Raw genomic sequence first — 25252 nt, 5'->3', positions numbered from 1 at the left:
AAACCAGAGGGAAAATAGGCAGGTTCACTCTGAAAAGAGCTGTTCTGTTCTTGGCACCTAAAGTGCTCTCCAGCCACTTAAGGGATTCCACAAACCAAAGTTTTCTGCTTGAAAGGAATGGGAATTGTTCTTAACCAAGCAGCCCTGAAGAGTTTTGGCAAAATGGACGAGACACACTAAACAGAGATGTGAAAAACTTTTGTCAGGAAGGCCTAGGAAATTAAACAGGGCACTTCCGTTCAGCACAGAAAAATTCATCAAAATGTGTAAATCTACTAAGGCCTTCCTTTATGTTTCCTAATGCTGTTACAATTCTCTTAAGTATACTACAGAGAAAAAATCTCAGCTAGGAGCTGAGAAATGCACACAGAGATTGAAACTGCTACATCCAGACTTACACAGGTCTTAGGCTCTAAAAGTATCACAAAATAGCCAAAAAATTATTTCAATCCCTATTCAGTCACTATGATGGCATGAACAACATTTTACTATTATCCATGCAAGAGCTCTATCCACTAGTGGGTTCGTATGATCCAAAGTCCAATTAGATGTATATAAATACAGCAGGAACTTGCCTCAGGAAAAATTATGAAAAATCTGAATGAGAAGTATTTACAGTGGTTCTTAATTTTCTTCTTCTGAAGTCTTCATGAAGTTACTGAAATGTCAAAAACCTTCAAGTGTCCCAAAATATAAGGCCCCACAGAAGTTATGAGTCAGCCATGGTTTTGAAAGGAATTATATGGTATCAGCACTTTCAATGCATCATTATCAAGGTTTTCAAGCTAAGACCTTCAGAGGTAATATACTAACACAAAGTAAGAATAAATATATTTCTCCACTCCCCCGTGAGCAAAACAGGAATCCAATACTGCTGTTAGATACACATCCATAATTGTCCCTAAGAACCATGCAACTGTACCAAATAAATTATTCCAGTCTGAACTTTTCTAAAAGTATCCCTTAGAAGATTGTATTTTCTTCACAATGTTTGCAAAATAAAACTTTAGAAAAGCAAAGCATGGACTTTGTGACGACATCCCTAGCATGTATTGACAGGATTTGGACAAAAGAAGACTAAAAATAAGTAAGTAAGAAAAGACTTCCTTGCCCTAGAGTACACTGGTGTTCTCCAATTACAGTAATTAGAAAATGCAGTGTGTGGCTAGGTGCCAAGACATACCAGGTTGAAATGCATTGCTATCTATCAAGCTGGGAACCTAAACACTTTTCAGTACAGCAAAGGCACATGCATGTAAGGACGATCTCATATGAGCTGTTTGACTTACTCATTTGTTTGGGAAAACATATGAAATCAATGAATGAATACTAAAAGAATAGTTTAAAACAGAATATGTTATAAATTCATTAATCAAAATTGTTTTTGTAAATTTTATTCTTGGTGGTTCCTTTTAGTTTGCAGAGTATAACAGTTTGGGATATAAAGCAACAATTTCCACTATCCAAATAATGACTATTTTTAAAGTCTTGACCATGATAACCATGAAAAAAAATCTCAGTTTTCATTAATGTGTTTAGATTTATTAAGGTGCAATATTGCCAATGAAATTATTCGGGGAAAAAAAAAAACATTTTTGCAAATTCAGTTCATGATAAACAAATAATGTTTACAAGAAAAAGATGAAGAGGTTAGGAAGTTGTAGGGTTATGTTGCCTAAACCAAGTTTTTCAAGTTTCATTAACACTCAACAATCCAGTAAGAATTTATTAATAATGCAATAAAACCCTTTCTAACTGAATAACATAGAATAAGGCCTTCTGCATCAGCCCAGTCTGAACAACAAATCAACGTGCTGATATCCTGATTTGGTCACAGCATCCTGTACGATAATTATTTAAGGGCAGAATTGATGGCAGGAGAGTGCATAAGGTTATCTAAAGTCAATCCATCAAATAGCGACTTAACCACAGAAATAACGTATTGGCTGATATATTACAAGATTATTACATACATTGACAGATACATGACAAAGTACAACGGCTGCCCTTTTTGTCTTAAAGACTAGGTCATCACAAAGGGAGGCTGGGCAGGCACAGAGAGCTCAAGCACAGCAGAGGAACGGGCAGGGACACCAGAGCAGCCGCAGAGCAGCAGAGCCACAACAGCACGCTGCTCTGGTCAGTTGGCCTCAGTTTTCAGTACTAGCTCACATATCTCTTCCACAGAGATGTACTCCAAGTGTTTACATGGCGTGAAGGCCATGCTGGTGTCAATGGCCTAGGATGGGAAAGGTCGAAAGCATGATATTTCATAAAACGCTCTGATAAGCATCGTTTGGGTGCTTTGGAAAGGCAGCAGGGAAACGTCATGCCTCTCTGCTCTCTCTCCAGTGCTGTTAAATTCTTCTGCACACCAGAAAGAAAATGTTCCTTACTCCTTTCTTTCCTACGAAACAATTGTGTACAGCATATGGCAAGATAAACATATATGCAGCATGCATCTGCCATACGTTTTCATAACAAACTGTTCATCACGATCTCAAGAAAGATTTTCTTATTTTTCTATTGAAGTTAATATGTTGACAATTCCAAAACTCTTTCAGCATTGAAGGAAATGGTCTAGGAAAGAATGATCTAACATGCAGTCATAAGGTCATATAAAGCCACTGTAGAGGAGTTAACTGAATTTGTTGGACTGCTGTTCCCTACAGAGGAGCCTACACAGGTTCTCAAGCCAGAATCCTTCTATACAGAGAAAGAGACAGAAGGCAAGTCGGAGGATCCATAACAGACTTAAGAAACATTAGATTAAACTATATTAAGAGTATCGAATTACCACGACCAGACAATATCCTTCAAGAATGTGGAAGAATTTTATCACGAAACTTCTGAATTACTGTGTAGCACACAACCTCTCTTAAAATGGCCTCATTACCACAGTAACAAAGAACAATGTGTGGGTGTTACTATTTTAAAAAGCTTCTAGCAGATTCTGAGAAACTGCAGACTAAAAACTGACTTCCACTGGGATGATTTCATAGGACGAGTTAAAAAACATTAAATATACAGACAGCACAAATTCTTCCCAAACATATTAGACTTTGAAGGTGTCAACAACATGTGGAAAAGGGTCAAGTGCAGTTAAGCTTTCTACAAAGTTCTTAAGTGATTTTAAAAGTAACAAATGAATTAAATTAAACTATCATGAAATACAGAAAAAAATAATAAAAGACATAAAACAGATTTAAGAATATGAAATAACTTTCCAAATTCCCTGCAAGATCTGTCCCTTGGTCCTCTGCTGTATACCTTCTTCACAACAGCCCAAGAAAATGGAATGCAAGATGGTATTAACCACTTAAGGCAGTTAAAAACAAGACAGGAAAATAAAAGATAAAGATAGGAGACTCACTACTAGTAAGTGATTGGAAGACAAAATAATAGATAGCATTCAGTGTGAACACATGCAAAACAACAAGGACATTGCTGGAGATTACAGCCAACTATACATACGCTTCAGTGTAGTAAATTACCTCCTAGCAAACTGGAAAGATCTTGGAGCCATTGTGAATAGCTCTATGAAAATGTTGGCTTTAGCTTAGCCACAGTCAAAAAGTAAAATAATGTTAGAAATTATTAGGAAGCAGAAAAAAAAGAAAAAAAAAAACAACTATATCAATTTGCAGTATACCATCACTATCAACAGTTTGGTTTGTTTCCTTTGAATTAAAAGAAAAACAGTAGAACCGTAGCAGATAAAGAAAACAAAATGGAATAGCTTTCCAGACAGAACATTTTTCAAGAGAAGTAGGACTTTTCAGACAAGAAGAGATATGACCACTGAGGAAATTATTATTTTTCCCAATAAAGAAAATCAAAGTATCAAATAAAAGAACATATTCAAAGCAAAAAAAAAAAAGTACTTTTTCACACAGTGTATAATTTACACAACTCTGGAACCTGATGCTATGGATTCCAAGAATACAAATGGACACAAAAGCATTAAGATTCATAAAAGAAAATTCCATCTAAGACTATTGGACACAAAAAGTACAACAGCAGACTTAGTAAGTACCTAAGCTGCTGTTTGCTGGGGTTTCCATTGCAGAAGTTTCTCTGTTTACACATTCTATTCTTATCCTTTTACCCTAGGAATTCACTACTGCTCACCACCAGAGCCACAGTACTTGGGAGGATGAACTTTTAACGCAGTAAGTTCAGCCAGGCAACCATGAGAACGTTCTGTTCATTAGACATATCTGCTGTGACTCTTACTGCAGCTAGTAACTTTAGGTCTCTGAACTGTGATAGCCCCATACCCTTTTTCTTTTCCAAGGCAGAAGGAGTGTACAGCTGTACAGAAAGTTAGTAATTCAACCTTTTTGTTTTCCTTTTTTTTTTTTAAATAGAACCAAGATCTTATATGCTGGAAACCATTCTCAGAAGCTTTACTCCTCTGCACACCTTAAACCAGAACCTGACATTAGCCCTGTGGTTCTCTCAAAGGTAAGGCTGCACTTTGCAAGTAAGGCTTATAACCAACAGCTCCTGAAATGTTCTGTTCTGTCTGAAATGTGGTTCTTCATTCCTCCCATTCCTTAGCCATGCATTCCCACGCTCTTTATCAGCACTGGTACTTATCTGATTCAACCACAGAGGGAACCAGTTTCAGAACTCAGACTGGAAAAAAAATATTAAATTAAATTAAAAAAAAATTAAAATCTGATTCTTTAAGTACTTAGATCAGTCTCATCATCAACTCAGGTACATGCCAGTGGCAGACGCAGGACAGAGGCATTTAAGCCAGAGTCATCTGTTAGGTTAGCTTAGCTATTACACACTAACAGTGCAATGAGAGCATGCAGCCCTCACATACCTTCTCCCATCTCCGCTCGTGGAGATCTTACACTTCAAGTATAGGATAGACTTCTAGAGAGACAGGCGTACCAGTGAGGCACCAGGACCTTGATCACCTCCTGGTTGGAGATGTCCCTGCTCCATGCAGGGGGCTTGGATCAGATGACCCTTGAGGGTCCCTTCCAACACTAACCATTCTATGATTCTAAGATATAAAATCAGTAAGACCAAAGTCATAAGACAGTCAGTGTCAGTAAGACACTTCCACAAGCAGAGCTAGCTCGGTTTTCAAGGAAAGGTTTTACTAATACAGGGGGCAGCTTTGTGACACCTCATATAGAAAATAAGGTGGACAATCTCACAATCAAAAAAAATATCATAAAAATATATGTGCAAACAATCTAAAATCCTGTCATTTCCTCCTTCTGTTCAAGCAGCGCAGGGCTTCCGTTGTCTCCTAAACCATCCTCTCTCCTGACTCTCACCTGCTTCCTCCAGGTACAATCGCCCTTCCCACTCACTCCCAGGCTTCACCTTTTTAAATGGCCTCTTAGCAAACTTCTCTCCTCTTAACCTCCCTCCATAAACTGCCATGCCAAATTTTTCTCTGCCCAGAGTCACAGCTCTTCCCCTAACCATACCTATATGTCAGTGCTCCCTCCATATCCCCAATTTCTCAGCTCTCTCGACCAGACTCTCAGCCTCTCTCCATGCCCTTTTCATGGGTCTCTGTTCCTGGACATGTATCCATCCTTCTAACCACACACTTTACACAGATCCTTTGCATTCAAAAATCCCAAACTCTTGCCCATCCCAATCCTCGATTCCCTTGGATATTATGCCAAAATTGAATCCCACTCTCTTGAAAGCTCCTGTTCTGTTTGAGTAACAGGACACAGGAATATCTCCTTGACATTAAAATTGAGTGATCTCTTTTCCGTGCTACTTGTATTCTGGGTCAGGAGCCACTGGGAAGCACAGAAAAAACAACAACAAAACAAAAAAAAATTTGTTTCAGATGCAGACCTAACACAAAGTCTAGGCCAAAGTGTGTATAGTGCAGGAGGAATCCTTGAAGAATACAGCTGTCAAAAATCTAATTCCAATGAGTACATCCAAATTCTTCTTTCCAAGATACATAACACAGGCAAATGTAGAATGGCATCAGGAATGGAAAAGGTACAAAACTAAAATTCAAAGCTACACTTTCGCAGAATCTCAGAAAATACTTTTGCTGTATTTTAACATGGGAAAACAATACAGTCTTTCCTATTCTCATTTTACAAAAAGTCTGGACAGCTTTTTCTTAAGTTTTCCAGAAATAAATCAACCTCAGTTACTGGGGACAAAAAGGTAATCTATATTACAAAAAGGTCTGAAAAAGTCACAACAGAAAACAAAGTTTAAGGATATGTGCAGACTGTACTGTAACTAAAATGACTGAAGTGGTTTCAGATGTTATCATCCCTTTGTTTGGAGATTAAACGTGGTAACTAATTCTCTGACGGCTCTTAGTCTAATATAGTAGCACTCATATAGATAAACTTGAGTTAAACTACCTTTATTAGCCATTTAATCAAGCGTGGTTTCTCCAGGACACATTAATCAGATCTCCAAGTTGAGAGACATCATTCCAAGCTGGGAAAGATACCTGCATCTTGAAATGTATTAATATGATCCTCTGTTATAACCTCACAATGGACAGCGTCAGGAAAGCTGTGTAACATTTGGTATAAACAACCCAACCTACAGTAATGTTATTTCTATGGTGCCTGGACAGATAAATAATACAGTGTGGACATAGAAAAAAAAAAAAAAAAAAAAAAAGGAGTTCTTCTGCAGAAACAAAAATACAGAAGGAAAGTTGCTCATTCCTGTCAGACTTCTGGACTTCTTAAAAGCTCTAAGGACCTGATTTGATCTAATCAGTAAGGAGAGTAGAGTTAGCCTTGAACTATGGTATAAAATCAAAGTTCAAAAACATGGGAGATTTAAGACTACTACTAACAAACCAAATATAGAGGCTTCTTAAGGGAAAAACACAAACAGAAATTATGTATTACATTATTAATCTGTTAAACTCAGGAACATACAAGACTCCAGTCCAGTAACACAAGCCAACTTAAATAGAAGACTTTCTTGTTATAGAAGCCTCATTTTGCTCAGAAATTCCATCCAACCTAGAAGCATGGGAGAAAATCCATGTTATTTTGAAACTTCATAGTTCAGTACTCTTCTTAGATGGTAACTTCTTAGGCCACAATCACCTATTCTGAGCAACGCAATTTTGTAAATTTCTAACACTGAGGAATTGCCACTTAAATTCAGGAGAGCTATGAGAAATTAAATCCATTAATATCCATAGAACATGATACTTGATCCACAAACAGGCATTTTTATCTCACAGTTCACCCCTGTATAAAAAAAAGACAAACAAGTAACAAGTGTTTTAAATGAGAAAACAGGCAAGCTAAGACTGAAAGTATGTTGGTTTATAAAGTGACAGTAACTGTTCTAAGAACATTTCTTTCTGCATGTCGCTATCAGTTTTTCCTTACCATATATTCCATATTGGAAGCTGGTGGATACACCTGACCCCGTAATTTATTATGAAGATCCAAGATACTTTGCATATCACTGTCTGTGATAGCCCTTTTCCCTCTCTGCTTGGCGATCCACCACTCACCATCTTCATCCATGTACTTTTCCAAAAGTTCCTCTAAGAGCGTGGCATTGGGAAGAACCATTGCAGAAACTGCTTGAGCTACGAATAGCAAGGTAGTTACTCTGAGCCATTGCTGTACTACATACTTCATGATGAATAATCTCAAAATGCTCAGGAGTTAGCTCCAAGACAAAGTCTTTCTTCCAGGTCTGTTGGCTGTAAACACATAAGAAAGAGTAATGTAATTTGGAGGCTGAAGTACTGACCTGTATGAACTCACTGTGCAACAAAAACTGCTTCCCACTGTCGTTTTAGGGGGAGGAACCAGGAGGCTTTTTTTTTTTATCCTCTAATAAGTATACACTGTTGCTTTGGGAAGATGGCTTATCTTCAACCTTATGAACTTCAGTTTGTATACAGTACACTGGCAGGCACATTTCACTGCCTGCAAGCGAGAAAGCATGCTTTTCACATCGACTTAAAAGGACCCAGACATCAATGAAGATTAGGCTGTGGATAAGGTCTTCCAGTATAAGAATTTAAGAACAAAATAAACCAAAAAAAAAGCTAAAAGGCTTGCATCCATTGCCAAAACGTGAACTGAAAAACACAGTAAAGTTCGTATGAAATATCCGCTCTTGGTGCATTTCAAAGTATGACTTTGATTAAAACTTTTGTTTTGTGATTTCTCAAAACCTAATAAAACTAAAGGTATTCAACTCGGAGGAGAAAACGGGGGGAGATGGGGTTATTCTGTTCACCAAACAAAGGAAAGCACAGACAACTCCCAGGAAAAAAAAAGTATCCGCACTTCCAAGAACACGGCATTCTAACACTGCCTGTCGCAAGGCTGAGCGCTTTAGGTAGGGAAGCCTCGGTCGCTCCCTCACCCTGGGTGGAAAAGCGTGAATCCCGCCACAGCGACCGCGCTGGGACGGGAAACAAAAAGAGGTGAAGGGGGCAGAACCGGGTTCTCCCCGCCGCCCCGGCCCCGGCCCCGCTCTCCGTGGGGCACAGCCGACCCCGAGGAGCCGCCCCCCGCCCGGGCCTGGATGCCGCCGCCGCCTGCCCCGTAGTCCCCCCCCACCACCCCGCAGCAGGGAGCCCCCGGGCGCCCCCCACCAACACTCTTACCCCTCCGGCGGCGGCTGCCTCCTCTCCCCGCGGCCAGCTTCGCTCCGCCGTCCACCTCCTCGCCAGGCCGGGGCCGGGGGGCGCAGGCAGGGCCTCGCCCCGCTCGCTGCGGCGGTGGGAGCGGCGGGTGCGGGTTGCAGATGTGGACGTGTCCAGCAGCGGAGCCGCGGCGAGGGGCTGCCCGCTGAGCGCGCCGCCGCCGCCTCCCCCGCCGGCCTCCGCGTCCCCACCGGCCCGAGGAGCTCCAATCTTCTCCCCGCGGCTCCCGCCCCGCCGGGCATTTATCGCGGGCAGCGGTGACGTGCGGCGGACACCCCTCCCCGGCACCCCGCGGGGCGGGACGCGCCGCGCTGCGGGCACCGCGCCCGCCCCCGGCACCGGCACCCGCACCCTCCCGGGAAAGGGCCGGGGACGGCGGAGCCCCCACCAGCTCCCTGGGCAGCACTGGCTGGCCGGGACCGCGGCCTCCTGCCAGCTTCTGGCCTCGGTCCTGCAAAAGCTGTCGCCCAGAAAAAAAAATTGAGAGGGGGGTCCCGTCCCCTGCCGCCTCCAGCCGCTGGTAGCTAGCTGGTAGGAGGATGCTGAGCCGGGCTGCTCCTCCTGGGATGCAGCAAAGGGAAAAAGATGGGCTCCGCAAAAGTCCAGAACGTGTGCATATGGCAGGAGGTATCAGGACAGCAACTTTAATGTGGATTCAGAACAACCCCATGAGACTTCTCTTTACGAAGTAGAATTCAAAAGCTTGTAACCACTCATTTCTCTTTCTGGCAAGACTAGGCATCCGATAGGAACTTTTTTGTTGTACTTGCTAGCCTGATTTTTTTTATGCAAGCTAATCGGGACAATGTTTCATTTATTTAGTATAATTTGGTACATCGAGCTAACAGCAGGATTGACCAGCTTCCAGTCTTCACAGGACTGCTGTACCAGCTTGCAAAGGTTTTCTGTATTTTCGTTTTCAGAAACTGAGAGGCTGAGGTTGAAATTTGTCAGCATCCAGCTGGCTTCAGACTGGCCCTATAAATGCTTCCAAATTTCATGGGCCCAAGAGAAACAATGCCGTGCAAGTAACACTTGTACTCTTTCTCAATTTTAGTTATAATTTCCCTAAAGACTTGGAACCTAACCTGTCTTACAGGATGCCATGGGTACTCTGTTACTTACGCACTGTGATATGCAAAAATTGTTATGCTCTATATTTGTTGATATTTATGACTTTTTCTTTGCAATGCTGAGATATGGACTTTTGCATTTAAGTATCAGGGGCTAAACTTTTTTCCTAGCAAAACTGTGTGAGGTAAAATGCCACTATGCAGCTGGATACACAAACTAGATGCAAGTTTTTTTCAGGGTTTATGTACCAAGATTCCTTAACATGTGTCATTTTTGGTATAGAATAATGAGCCATACTTGTAGTATTGCCATCCAAAAGGAAAGGGCAAGGAAACAAAAAACTAGAAGAACTTGCTGGAGTCTACGTGTCAGATCTGGATTTTTATGATACTCCTATTCCATTTGTCTTGCTAGATGGACGTACACCCTCTTTAGACCTCTGGAGGCCAAGACATAGACTCTAAAACCATCAAGGCCCAGCTTCACCATCATCACCTAATAAAGAATATGTGTCATACCAAACCATTTATTCTGTGTACATCAGAAGTGCTAATTCATTATAAAGCAGCAGCAAAGGTTTACTGTTATAGCCATTAATGGTTGCACACGAGAAACTGAAAAATTCTAAAGGAGTGAAGATATTTATAGGGTTCTCATCAATCATTGGAAAGCACAGTAGCTGCCCCTTTCTGTCAGCATTGGACGTCTGCTGGGTTTCATACAGAATATAGATCAAACATCACCTTCCATCTTTCGTTTTGAGTATTCATCACACTTCTTAGAAAGCACTTGATCATATTTGATCTTTGTCAAGTTGAAGACCTTATTATACTGTAATGCGGGTTGTAGCTTCAATAAAATAAATACTAATACAGAAAGAGGCCTCATTGCAATTAATTTTTTTGTTTATCAATTAATTTATCAGCAAGATAATAAACCTTTTACACTCGTGACTGTGCCCTTTGTATTTGGTTTATGGCTGTATGATTTGGACCACGTAAAACTGTTGTGACTTTGACAAATGATATCTGGACCTATCCACTAATTTTGTGTGTATAATTAAGTATAATTGCCTGGATCTCTTGTCTTAATCAGCTTGGAGGAGACTCTTTTCTCCTTTTTTGTAATTCTGGATTGATTTAAACCTCTGACAGTGACAGTATAGCTCCCATCCATAATTAAAAATTGTTATAATAAACAGTTAAGCATCATTACATCTCCTGAAACTAAAACTAACTATCCTCCCTTCCCAAAGGCACATGCAGACAGGGGATATGCAGACAGACAGATAGATTCAGTAACTGTTTTCTGAATAGCTGTAGCACCAACAACAAGAACAATTGCAGAAAAAAAACAAAACAACACTTGAAAGAAATCGGTCACTTGAAAGAATCGGGTCACCAGGTACATGCTGGACAAGCACTGAGGATATGGCACTGATAAAATCCTAGAAAGAAAGATTTTTACCCTAAACTTTGGGTAAAAAAAAATATTCAAAGTTTGAGGGAAAGAGTTTCTTCTGCTGTTTGAGGCTTCCTGGGTTTGAGGAAACAGAATTCCAGCAGTCATTGTAAATAAACAAGGGCCTGAATGAAAGATATTTTACTTCATCATCAATTTGTTTTCCCAATATAAATAATATGCAGGGCCCCCAAGTGTGGATAATTGGGTTAAGAGTGAGTGACACCACCAAGAAAGAAAGAGACAAAGACTCTAATATACATAAACACATATTTAGCAGACCTGCTAAATTATACGAGCTGGGCTTTTAATTGAAAACAGAAGGACGAAGAAAAATCCAAGCCATCTTTCTGTTGATTTTAAACTTCTTTAGTTAATAAACTTTCTGGTTTGCTGCTTGACATTACAGTATCACTGCAATGCATTGACCAAAAATAACTATTAAAAAGTCTGATCCATTATAAGACTTTGGTGCCACTTTTTTTTTTTCCGCAAAAATTAGACCCACAAAAACAGTGTTTAGTTGTTGCCTGATCCTGTAGGTGACTAATAATCATGGGAACAGTTTTTGCCAGAGAAATCCATCAACCCCTGGAGGTGTATATTGCTGCATATGGGACAAACCTGCTGTCAGGCATGTAAGCTCCACTGACTCTCTCAAACCAGGCACCCCTCTGCCTACCTGTCCTAACAATGTGGCAAATTGCTCCGGACTCCCACAAAAAAAATGGCCAAGCAGGAGACTTTTCAGGAGACATGTCTGCAAGGTAGGAGATCAGTTTTCAAATTTAATTCCTTCCTGATGTGGAGCAGGTTCTTGAATGCTCCTTTGCCGAGATCTAGTATGCCCACCATGTTGCTGAGCAGTCTGATTTGATTTTACTTTTGGTGGCTCTTGTTTAATCTGTTCCATTACAATTAAATAGACCTAGAGCAGGGAAAGGTAAATATATCCATCTGCAAGTTGGTGACTAAAATGGAGGAACTGTGCTCAAAGCCTGGCTTTAAGTTTTTGCCCAAACTATCTCTGTAGTGTTTTGATTTTCTGCCTGGTCGGGTTTAAAAAAGCTGTCACAAAAGGCTTCTGGCAAAGGCAACAAATGAAGTAAACAGATGATGGGTTTTGCTGTTAGGGTGTGGTGGGAAATCTTTATCTGAAGCAAAATTATTCCTATGTTGCAAGATCTTTTGATAGATGGATTCCTTCAGCTGAAAATGTCTTGGCCACGTCCATTGTTGAGGACCTCATGAACTGTATTGGTGATTTGGAGACAGAACTCAACAAAAAAAGCAATGGGACAGAGCTTTTCTATGGCCAGATTTATCAGAGTAAAAAGATGCATAAAGATCCCATATCGTCTATGGGGTCATACAAGTCATACAATTGCCTGGACACTTTGTACCTAACATTTCAAAGCATTTCCTTTTATCACTATGCATTTTCTGATATGATTTGTGCAACATGCTGATTATCTTTAGACATTATAGCAACATAGAGAAAATTCTATATCCATCGCTTTTGGTATTTCACCACCAGAGTTCACAAAAATCATGGTTTCCCATTATCACTCTGAGAAGCTTGAAAAATACTTAAGAGAACAGGACTTAACTTGTAACACTCAACAGTTCCTAGCCTTTGGGAAAAGGAGCCACACCTATTATCATGTATTATTCGTCACTATGATGAAGAACAAAATTAGAAGAAATGCTTTTCTGCGCCGTCCTCACCAGCTATTTCACACAAGTGACTGAAAAAGTAATCACAAAGGTCTGTAAAAGTAAATAGTTAAATATAAATTGGGTTATAAAGAAACATTAAATACATACAATAAAGTCATGCAATGATTTCTAGAACAATTATTTGAACATAACTTTTAATATTGAATTTATTAATAGATGGCATGAAGATTTTACTTTTATGTTACTAGTTTTAAAAATTTCATTTTACAATTTGAATACAATGATTGCGTGAGGATGGAACTATGATTTGATTATCATTGTGTTACTTTGAAAAAGTCATTCTTGTGTATTTACAGTGATTGGAAGCAATTATGTCTACTGAGGGGAGCTTCTACTTTTCTTCTAATTGAGATTAAGAACAGTTTATATTTTTAGTTTAATTTTGTCCAAGATCAACAATGAACAAAAGTTATCAGCAGTTATCATTCTGCAACTAATATGAAATCCAAGAAAGGTTTTAAACAATGGAGAAATGTTAGAGCTTCAGGTCACTGGGGAGCTGGGGTGAATGGAAGGCAGGTTATCATTAAAAAGAAAGATACCATGACTTAAATTTGTTTGAAGATACATTTTAAAAGAAAGATACAAGAAATTGTTCTGATTTCTGAACTCTTGTTTATTATAGAACTGGTTGATTTTCTCCCCTTGCCTCTTAAGTGTATAAAGATCAAAAAGTAGTTAGTTTACCAAACAAAAAAACCTCCTGAAATGAAGAGCAATTAGACTCTCACAGAAATAGTCTCTGACATTTAGATATTAGCACATATATTCATTGTTTCAATATGGCTGTTCATAAAATATAACAAAAGAGAAATATATACTCCCTTTTCTCTTACACAGTACCACGAGAGATAATCAGTCAGCATCTGAAAGGGTAGGTTTCCATTTCCATCCCTCTCTGAAAAGATTTGAGCCTATTTGTCCTTGATTAATTCCCCAACCCACACATTACAGGGAGTCAGGATGACATTCTCTCTGTCACTGTTATTTCACAAAATAATGAAGTGTACTTTGAGCCAGGAAGATGCGTAGTAACGTTTTTGTAACTCAGTGATGAGGACACTTCTCGTAAAATGAAATCACACTGAAAACCAGTATTTACATTGAATGTATTTGAAATAAACTACTAATTGGAGAAGGCATATGGTACCATATATATCCTTGTTGATTTAGTCTCCTGTTTCTGCTCATAACCATATGCGTCTCTCTTTTTTTTTTTGTTTTGGAGGGATAGGGGACTTATGAGCATGCTGGGTTTTTTTCTGCCTGAACAGATATAGCCAGACGGCTCCAGCGAATTCAAGCCTTAAGCACAGAAACACTTTGTTCTAAGTCTCTTTGCTGCTGATTGATTTGGAATAGGACTGAGAACTTTGTTGGTGGTTTTCATTGTCTCCAGCTATTTGCCCCATGAAATAATTTAACTGAATTAAAAGTTGCTTTTGTGTTCAGTGTTGCCACAGAGACAGGATTGGAGCATTTTGCCCCAAACCAACATTTACTCCATGATAGGTAGATTTTGTTGTGATAAGTTTTGAAAAAAAACAGGACTGAACTGCATGTATTTTTCTTATGTTTTTACATGAAATGTGGCTGACAATCTATGTATAAATTTATACATATGAATTGTAGACTCATAGAATTACTTGTATGAGGGAACAAACCAAAGTTTGAATGCCTTCCAGCCAGTTAGAACAGAGCATTTAACATTGCAGTGGCTTAACAATTTAACAGTTTAATTGTAATGGTGCAGTCCTGTGCAGTTTGATGCTATGACAGTCATTAATTCCTTGATTTTTCTCTGGAAAAGGAATGGCTTGACTTAGCCATATAAAACTTTCTAAAGTGAAGCAGGAATATCAGTATTTTGATATATAATATCACTGTTAAAAGTAGCATCTTTATCAACATATGAGTTAGAGTAGGAATCAAAATTTAAAGGGAGAAAAATGTTTGAAAATGAGAATTTATGGAGAAGTATGTCCCTGGACCAAGATCTTTCCAATAAAAATGCTTAAGGTTTGGTTTTGTTTGGTTGGTTTGATTGGTTTGTTTGGGTTTGTTTGTTTGTTTGTTTGTTTTGGTTTGGTTTTTTTTTCCCTTGAGGGGTAAATTCCATCTCCCCAGGCCCCCCTGATCCCTTTTCTGAGTTGGCTGGCACAAAAACAATACCACAGAGATGTTATGAAGTTTAGGCAGTTAGAAGCAGTTTTTTTTTCTTCTGAGCATCTAATTCTAAGCATAGCAAATCCTTGAATAGTAAGAATAAATAAAAGACATCAGAAGTGCCCTCCTGGGTCAGGCCAATGGCTCATCTAGCCCAGTGTCCTGTCTCCAATGCCAGCCATAGAGGGAGCTGCGTGGAGAACATAGGTGAATCGGCCACTTTCTGCAGTCTGTTCCCCTCGCAGGATGAGCTGCAGCCCAGCAGAGGCCAGCCAGGGCAGAAGGAGAAGCCCTGCTCCACTGCCTGTGTTCATGGCTGGGGCTGCTGGCCAGAGCAGCACAGAAATGAAATCCCTATGGCCTCACTGGGGACCGTGGAGAAGAACTGAACCATTTGAACTGCTGCATCCACTGTCATTATTGCCAGGAATGCCTCTTGCTAGACCTAGACTCCTCAGTTTATGCCCCCTTGAAAGGAAAGGGGTAGCTGCAGGAAGCAGCTCCTCTGCTGTTCCTACAGTAGTGGAGCTCTTAGCTGGGGAGGCCTCAGAGGTGGTTCCCTTGCCATTGCGTCATCAGCACCGCCACTCACCACTGAGGCACTGACCCACTGGCTACCAGGCATTTCTTTTATCTGCCAGGGAGAGACTTGGCCTCTTTGAGGAGGCTGGAGCTCTGTAAAAGACACAGAGGAATGGCAGCTCTTTCCAGTGGACATCTATCTTTGCATTGTCCCATCTTCCCATAGAGCACTGAGGTCATGATAGTTCCTGGGTGTGAGGCCAGCATGGGGCCCCACCATCCCTACCACTAATCCTCCTTTGCTCTTTTAGCAACATAGGTACCAAGGTTTCCATGCCCCTAACCTACAGCCAAGCTTATCTGCAGTGGGAGAGCACAGCCTACTTCCACCTCCTGAAGACATCGCTGGCAGTTGTCAATCCTATTCCCTCCAAACCTACGTGCTTACATGCTGCAGTTCACCCACGTCATGCTGGTCACCTGCTATATCACCAGGCCTAACGGAGATGGATCAATACTTAATTTGGTGGTGAGAGTTTTGTAGACTTTGTAGGTTTCCAGCATGACCTGTGCAGCTCAAAGTGTGCACAGTTGTGGCACAGGCAGTCTGCAAGTATCAGCCCCATACATTTTACTAGTGATGATGTCTGCAAAGCCTCATCTCTACTCCCTGTTTAAAGTGTTTTGATACATGGGAAGAGCAATGACTGGTGACAGTGCATCACTTTACAAAGATTAATAATTTGTTAGTGGGTAGGAAAAATGATATAGGCATCTGTGCTGAGCTACTTTGGCCACTGAACAAAGTAGGAGTTCTACTGACGGTGAAGAAGATACTGTGGGCATCTATAAGCCACCAACCTTGAATTCCAGATATTATATTGCCAATAAATTCAAGACTGGCCTTTATGTGAAATATGCATTTTCACAGAATCATAGAATCATTAAGGTTGGAAAAGACCTCCAAGATCATCAAGTCTAACTATCTACCTAACACCACCATGTCCACTAAACCACGTCCTGAAGTGGCACATCTACATGTTTTTTGAACGCTTCTAGGGATGGTGACTCCACCACTTCCCTGGGCAGCCTGTTCTAGTGCCTGACCACTCTTTCAGTAAAGAATTTTTATCCTTATATCCAATCTAAACCTCCCCTGTCGCAACTTGAGGTCATTTCCTCTTGTTCTATCACAAGTTACTTGGGAAAAGAGACCAATACCCGCCTCCATACAATCTCTTTTCAGGAAGTTGTAGAGAGCAATGAGGTCTTCCCTCAGCCTCCTCTTCTTTAAACTAAACAATCTCAGTTCCCTCAGCCGCTCCTTGTAAGACTTGTGCTTTAGACCCTTCACCACCTTCATTGCCCTTCTCTGGAAATGGTCCAGCAACTCAACATCCTTCTTATACTGAGAGGCCCAAAACTGAACACAGTATTCGAGGTGTGGCCTCACTAGTGCTGAGTATAGGGGCACGGTCACTTCTCTTGCTTACTGGAAGGAAGCCAGAAATGCATCGGTATCAGACTTGATGTCCTATTAATGTTTGTCTGCTTTATCTTTCACAGTTGCAGTAAGGCAGATGGTGACAAGCCATAACTTCAAGTGAAAATGTCAGATTTCAGCAGCACTATCACCCTGCAAAACTAAGAGGTCTGACCTCATAGCACCTTGAACTGATAGCAATGCAGTGCTCCAAATCCTGCAAGTTCAGAGCTCTTTTAAGTGAGCTGGGAGAGATGCATGGCTGGCTACAGGGATGAGAAGTATAGGAAGTAGGACTGCTCTGACCCCAGAGCTAGAAATTGTGCAAGGCATAAATGTTTGACTTTCATGCTGACAGAAATACTTGGGTCTGGTTTGTCCTTGTTATGTGCATATTTGTTTGGTTTTTAAATCAAACACATACAAAAAAAAAAAAAAAAAGGACCTGGGGAACTGCTTCTGCACAGGCTGCTCTTCTTCTTTACTCAATTCTCTGTAGCATAATCAGAGGACTTCAGATGTCTTGACTGACCTGAAGCAATCTAGCTCTAAGAAACCCATTTTCACCCTGGAACAGCCTCTTTCATGACTGTGCCACTATCTTGGACAAAGCTTCTGCTTCCTACATCATCCTGGGTCATAAAAGCTGTGTGCCATGCTGAGGATGAGAGGTGGAGGAGAATAACAGGTCTACTTATTTACACCAAGTTTCTTATGACTGGAAGTGAGCAACAAATGGGGCTGACAGTGATATCTGTAGAGCATCTTAATCTGATAAACATGTTAAAGTGCCAATACAGAACCATCTGCATCAGTATTTGTAACATCTCACACCATCCATGCCACATTAGTATGTGGCTCCTTGGCAGCAACCTTTCTTCTAGAGATCTGGTACTTCCAGCGCTTCTAGGTGCAGGTGTTCAATATCAGATCCCGGCAGTGAAATACAGAATGATTTACAAGTCTCAGGCCTTGCTTCAGCTGAATCACCTCTTTTTAATGTGGGCAAAACCAGACAGAGGCATCATAATTCCATTTATCACAGGTAGCATTCCCCTAGAGAACGGATTGATATTTTCAAGGGATTTGAGGGGCAGAAGCCCCCAGGAGCACTAGAAGCCAAAGGAACAAAGGAGGTACTGGAGATCATGTCTGTGGTGCATCTAGAGTACAGGATAGTTTTAGATAACAGAGAGTAACTTCTTGCACAGTTAGCTCACTTTCTTTTTCTTCTGAACAAATCTGAATCTATACAGGTGTATAGATCAGACAGGCAAATTGTATTATTTAGCTATTACAATTCTGAGTTGGTGCTGTGAGTCCTTTATTAGCTCATGCTACCACAGCCTAAAGGTCAGGTGAAATTACCTTTATCCACGTCCTGATAGTGCAACTGGAGCACTGAAACAGGATTGTTCAAGGATCAGCAAGAATATTTAATGCTGGTTTTATGTTGGCATGACTAAGCACGCTAATGCTTCCATTATAGGTTGTTAGTAATTCTTTTTTCTTCTATATAAATTACTCATACCTTGTTGTGCAAAACAGGGTTTTTGTAAATTATACCAGCGTAGACCGTTATGATCCATTTATTAAGAATTATTTTATGTCATCCTACATATCACCTCAGTTTTCAATAGTAACTCATTCTAGATGGCAAAAATCAACACGTTTCAAACAAAGATGTTAAGATTATTACATTTTATTATTATTATATTTCCTGTAAATTTCCCGATAAATGTAATTAAATATATGATTCCACAAGCGCATGAAAGGAAGGAATGGTTTAAAAATTGATTCATAAGGGAAGATTTAATTAGAATTACAAAGGACAATGAAAGCAATGAACTTTGTCAGTTGGAATATGGCTCTTTCATAAGTAGATCTTTGAAGAAGGTGCTCATTAGCATATTTCTATATTTTGCCCGGGAGCACTTCGGCCAGACTTATTCAAGTTTCATTAATATTTTAAAATTTGTGGCAAAAATGTAACTTTAATTATAGGGTTGGATTATTTGAAAATTAAAATACTGCCTTTAGCTGTACTAAAAGAGCACTCAGAAAAGACCTTGTGTGAATCTTATTTCTCCTTAAATCCCACAAGATGGAATCAATTTCTACTTTAATTAATAGCTTATTTGCCAGTCATTTACAATTCAGTGCATAGCCTTGACTGTTAGCACCTCTAAATACTCATTCCTCACACTGGGTAAATTATTCTCCAATATCAGGAAAAGGTCTGTGATGCCATATCTTTTTTTTAGGCAATGATGACTTTGGGAATCGATCCATGTGGCACATTTGGTTGTATCAAGGAGAGACTAATATGATCATAGAAGAGTAAGACCATCACAGGAATGCCATGATGTGGATGGGGGTGCCACCTTCATCAGCAGCAGCTTCCAGCTTTGTGCCTGCAGTGCAAGAGATGCAGGAACAATCGTTCTTCCCTCATTTCTTCTTTAAACTTAATGGTGTCTAATGTTGATTGAATGAGATCAGCCAAGCACCAAATTCTCCTCTCCACTTCCTTCTGTCCCAGTCTCACACTTCCCCCTTTCCTCCATACTTCTGCTGTGTCCTTCCACTAATAAGCAACCAGACCCCCTCTCTCTCACAGCAAGACTTGGTCCTTTATTTTCTGCCTCTTCAAACTTGTTATTGCATTTACTTACATGCCTCATATCAGGATCTCTGATTCCTACTTAGGAGCAGTCTCTTTACAATTCCCTAATTTCCTACCTCACCTCTCAGAAAAACTGAACACATATTTCTAAATAGATATACCATTTATTTACCATCTTTTTAATTTTGTGGCATGGATTATGCATTAAAAATTCCTACATTTGGCAGCAGTATGGGCATGGGTATACAGGTGGCTGAAAAATATAAAGAGATGTTTATAGGAGAACTCCTTTTTCCCTGGAATCTCTCATTTCATCAGCCTTCCATACCCTGCTGTTCTGCATCCAGTAATCCAAAGTCTCCCTTTCCTCTGACCGACAATTAAAACTGAGCACTGCTGCCAACAACTGGGGACTACACTGCACCCACAGCTGCTGCAGTGGATGGCAAGCCTACAGCTACAGCTAATGGAGGGTATGTAAGGATTTGAGGTGCTGCTTTGAAGGAATAGCACCTTTTGAGGAGTGCAGGTTATACACATCAAAACACTGAACTGTTCTCTGAATGCCTGTGTTATAACACATAATTAGTTGCTTACAGAATGTGGGGCCCCAGAAAAGGAAGTTCAAGCAAGCAGTATAGTAAACGCTTTGCAAAGAAGCTTTCAGATTTGCAAAGTCTATTGGCGCTTTCCGAAATGGCGTCGCCAACGTCAGCCAGGTGGGTGCCATCGAAAACACCACCAAGGTAAATACTGAAAGGTCAGCTTCCCTTTTGTGCCAGTTGTGTGTGCCTGTTCTTCAGCCTTCTCGCTCTAAACAGACTGATACCTGTATGTGCACAAATATTAAAACATACATTCTTACACTGGTGCCAGTGCCTGGTTTTCTTAAAGAAGCAGTATTTATATATGCAAACAAGACAGTTACAGAGAGTATAGACTGCAATATTTTCACACCACAGTTCCTTCTTGCCTTGAAAAAAGGGAGAAAAAGACAGGTCTTTTCTGATGTGGATTAGAACTTTGGGATCTTGGCATCTTTGCAGTAGTATGGTATCTGACCAATCTGAGGATAAACTTTGTGAGCCATATGGTCTTTTGCAACTGGTCCTCCTGAGGATGCTATAAAATTTAGTGCAGCCAAGTGGAAGCAACAATGTTTACCCAAAGTTTGCTTCCTTTGGAAAAGAAATTTGATGTGGCTTCATTTTAGTTAGTTTGTACCGTGCAAGAAATACACTGACTACAGAGGAGGTGTGAAATGTTCAAAATACAGAAGGGCTGCTGGAATCACACTCTGGATCTTGTGAGGAACAGGGAGTTAGAAGATTTCCTCGGGTTTTTTGGAACGCATCAAAGAGGGTGCCAAGGAGTCTGTTGCTGGCACACTATGTTTGAGCAATTGAGACGTGTTTCTGATAGGCTCAGTGAGCTGGACACTTGTGCAACATGGGAAAAATATCACTCTCTCCATCATCACTAAAGAACTAGACCTGTAGCTTCCCCTCATGCAAGTGGATGGCTAGAAAGGGGAGATTTTGATTCCTTAATTTCCACTGTGCAAATCATATTGATTCAGTAATGGAGGAAAGAAGGACCAGCCCTCAAATATTGCTAATAGTCTGTATGTCCTTTGCAGCTAGCAAATCAAAATACTGCTGTGTTTGTGTTCTCTGCTATTGCTTGTCAGTGTTGTAATGGAATAGCACATAATTTCCGGTCTCTGGTCTAGCACTAGGAAAATAAAGTTTTAACATTTGAATATTTTGACATTTGTAATTTGTTCTGTAATAGATCTGATAAGTATACAGCAGTTGTTTTTTAAAAAGAACCTCACCATAGCACTTTGAAACATAGTAAAATAGTAAAATACTGCCACTTATATGCAAAGTTGTCAGGGTGCGTAGTACAGAGGTTTTATTAAGACATGCTTATGCTTGGGGTAAATACCTCTCAGAAAATTTTCAGAGGCTGAAAGTTTTTTGGGAAGATTGTGAAACTTGATCCTGTGGTTTCAGTGGAAACTTGTGGATGACATTTTTTTATGTATTGTGGCATTTTTCTCCTAAATATTTCATATCACAAATTTACAGTTGAATTACTATGTATGAATGATATCATATCACATACTCAAAATAATATTATCGTAACAAAAAGCCACACAGCATTAATGTGGTGACCCCCCTGATACTGGGCAAATTTTAACTCTATGCGCTTTCTCCCCTTAGTCAGGTTTTCCCTTCACAATCGCTTCCTGACATCAGGACCACCCATTCACTGATATATGATAAGGTTTTGAAAAATGGCCTGTCAGCAAGACTCACATCTATACTTAACTAATCAGGATAAAAATAACTAAAATGTCTAAGGTTCCCAAAATATACATTAGAAAAAATGCTCTGGGGGAGCTATGTAATGCATTATTTCCAGATGCATAATAAATAGCATATTTCTTTTAAAAATGCTAAGAAAGCAGTTTCTTCCAACTTTTAAGACAGTTTAAGGGATAAAGGCACATAAAGGAAACAGTGTTAAGTACAGGAAAGATGGTTTGGCATTGGTAGTGTCTATAGAGATTGCTGTAAGGAAAGTAAAGGTCAAAACCCTTCTAATTTTAAAGCTTTTTAAATAAGAATCTTTAATTATAATGTATATATTTCCATGTGTAGAAGAGTGCTTTAAAACATCCAAGTGAAAATATTTCTGTTATATTTCACAATTCACATATCTGACTGCTTATCCAACTTCCATACCTCACCAGGCTGCTTCTCTGGGTAGAGTGTTTTCATTCAATTCTTAGAGGTATATCCATGCCTACTCCTAGCTTTCCCTTCCATGTGAGATGCTACTCTCAAATCTGTTTGGGAAGCCTCTGTCCTTTCTTGGACTGCAGATATTCTCAAAACCATGTTTTGGACCTCTGGTGATTCTGTGTTTCCCTAATCGCATGGTACATTTGGCAGCACAAGCCAAGGCAAGCTGCACACGTCTCCTGTTGAAGTGGAAAGTATCCAGTTGTCCTGGGGAACCCTCAAGAAGGCCAGCTGGCAGTTCAGATCTCATGAACAACCATCTATTCTTGATGGAGCCTAAATAAATGCTTAACCAGGACAGATACATTTTGAAGCATTTCCAGAAGACTTGTATAAATAACCCATGAACAGTTACATACCATCCATCCACTGAATATGAGGAATTCACTAAGTTTAGCTGGAATGTATTGAAATTTGTTTGTGCAATATGCAATACTATACCCTATACTTTGTGCACTAAAACTATCATTTATCAAATTCAGAATTCTTCTTGAGTTAGCCTTTTAAAAACATTTTCCACAATTTGCTCACTGTCGTAGTTCAGCCCTGATCAGGACCAGACTACGCAGTTTCTCTCTCGCTCCCCCCACACTCCGAGAGAATAGGGAGAGATGATATAAGGAAAAACAGCTCGAGGTTTGAGATAAGGACAGGGAGAAATCCTTAAAGTTACTGTCACGGGCAAAACAGACTCAACTTGGGGAAAAATACTCATTTATTTCTAAAACTAGCAGGAGAATGAGACAGGGAACAAGATAACCTCCCCCCACTCCTCCCTCTTCCCAAGCTTAACATTATCTCTACTACCTTCCCCCCCTGAGCAGCACAGGGGGGGAAGAGGGAATTGGGGTCGCAGTCAGTTCATCATGCGTTATTTTATGCCGCTGCTTCATCGTCAGGGGAAGAACTCCCCACATTCCTCCCCTGCTCCTCCATGGGGTCCCTCCCACAGGCCACAGTCCTTCGTGAAACTGCTCCACCGTGGGTCATCTCTTCCACGGGGTGCAGTCCCTCCAAAACAGCTGTCCCAGCGGGCCCTCCACAGGCCACAGCCACCTTCAGGCATCCACCTGCTCCAGCGTGGGGTCCTCCACGGGCTCCAGGTGGATCTCTGCCCCTCCATGGACCTCCATGGGCTGCAGGGGGACAACCTGCTGCACCATGGTCGTCACCACAGGCTGCAGGGGAATCTTGGCCAGGAGCCGCATTACTCCTCCCCCTCCTTCTGAACTGACCTTGGGGTCTGCAGCCGTTCCTCACAACAGTCTGGCAGACGCCTCTTACTCACATCTCATCTCCTCTGCACTTCCTGCAGCCAGGCCAGGCCAAGTTGGGCCCAGTCGGCTGCCCGGCGGGAGGCCAGAGGGTGAGACCTTGCAAGGTTCACATGGCTCACACCTCCCCCTCTCTGCCCCCGCTCAGCTGCTTCACATCTTCTTCCTTTTTTCCTGTTTTCCCCTTCTTAAATACGTTATCGCAGAGGCATTATCACGGGACATTCTGCTACCAATTGGCTCGGCCTTGGCCAGCAGCGGGTCTGCTCTAGATCTGTCTGAGTCTGCTGAACAAAGGGGAGCGACTTCTAGCAGTTTCCTACAGAAGCTACCACCTTAGGCCCCCCCCTCACCAAACAAAACCAGAACACTCACCATGGTACTGTTTCAGCCATTTGTTGCCTACTAGACATAATTTTCTCAGACTCTTTCATTTCACAGATTTTCTTCCTTTTTTTTTTTTAATCCTGAACTCTTCTTCCCTGCTGCATTTCTTGTCTTCACTGTCCTTTTCCTTTCATTCTTGGAACAAAGCAGGAATGTGTTTCACCGTCTCTCTTTCTTCAACTCCTCACCAGTTGTTTTCACTTTCCTCCCCTTTATTTTATCATCTTCTCTCCACTGCCTCTCCCTCCTACTCCACTAGCCTGACATGGTAATTCAGGCTAATACCATTAGACTCAGAAGAACATGTCCTCACCAGCTATAAATGCCAAATATAGCAAAGGCATGTAACATGATAGCTAGGTCATGTTACACAGATCAGAGTTTTACTAAAAGTTTGATTGTTAAATGACAAGTGCTTTTTTCTTCTTTTTTTGATGTCTACTTTTTTCTTTATCTTTTAAGATGCAATGCAGTACAATATCAATTAAATATCGCTGCTACATGTACTTAGTAAAACAGAAGTAGAAGCTGCATAGCATGTAGGGAGGGTATGGAGCTTCTGACAGATGATACTGTGTCTCTCGAGTACAGTCACTTTCTGATGCCATGCCAATTCTTTTTGCCTCCCTGACTGAAACACATCTCTTCAGTCTCTCACTTGGCCACAGAATATAATCTGGACCCTGGCTTTGATGTTCCTGATTCTTCGCTTTGGTTATTAGAGATACTATGGAATATCAGTGAGTGAAGGACAATGGCAAGCACCATTTCAGATTTCTCTAAGGAACTGAAAAACATAGTCTGCTTTGTTTTTTTCTGTTTTCTGTTCATTCTCTGTAAGCATCTTCAGTCATCTTACACAGAGTAACAAACTGGTATCCTTGCTATAATACTTCTACTGCTTTGAGTTCCAGGTGTGCCCTTTAATTGTAACCATTTTAAAGATTATTTCTCTTTGAAGAAAATCCATAGATTTGTTACTAATCTGTGAAAACAAGATGGATAATTCTTTGGTAAACCTTTAAATCCACTAAATGGAATGTTGATTTG

At 40.6% G+C, this 25252-nt stretch overlaps 1 protein-coding gene and 1 long non-coding RNA gene across 4 annotated transcripts in view; one reads left to right on the top strand and one right to left on the bottom strand.

The window, feature by feature from the left end:
• CRISPLD1 (cysteine rich secretory protein LCCL domain containing 1) overlaps window positions 1-8822 on the bottom strand; it is a 41836-nt gene extending 33014 nt beyond the window's left edge. For 2 of the 3 annotated variants that reach the window (XM_086742421.1, XM_086742420.1), the window contains exons 1-2: window positions 8618-8822; window positions 7377-7699 (exon numbers count right to left, since the gene is read on the bottom strand). In XM_086742421.1, coding sequence (XP_086598547.1) covers window positions 7377-7634 — 258 coding nt within the window. In that variant the 5' untranslated portion in view covers window positions 7635-7699; window positions 8618-8822. Of the gene's footprint in view, window positions 1-7376; window positions 7700-8617 lie in introns of those variants that run through there. The other variant, XM_086742422.1, reaches the window with a different exon arrangement.
• Window positions 1-25252, top strand: part of LOC147601825 (uncharacterized) — a 388814-nt gene that overhangs the window by 349664 nt on the left and 13898 nt on the right. The gene's annotated exons all lie outside the window — the stretch shown is intronic.

The sequence above is a fragment of the Chlamydotis macqueenii genome, chromosome 2, assembly GCF_036417535.1.
Source record: "Chlamydotis macqueenii isolate bChlMac1 chromosome 2, bChlMac1.mat, whole genome shotgun sequence".
Lineage (NCBI taxonomy): Eukaryota > Metazoa > Chordata > Aves > Otidiformes > Otididae > Chlamydotis > Chlamydotis macqueenii.
This window is presented reverse-complemented; position numbering and strand designations above follow the sequence as displayed.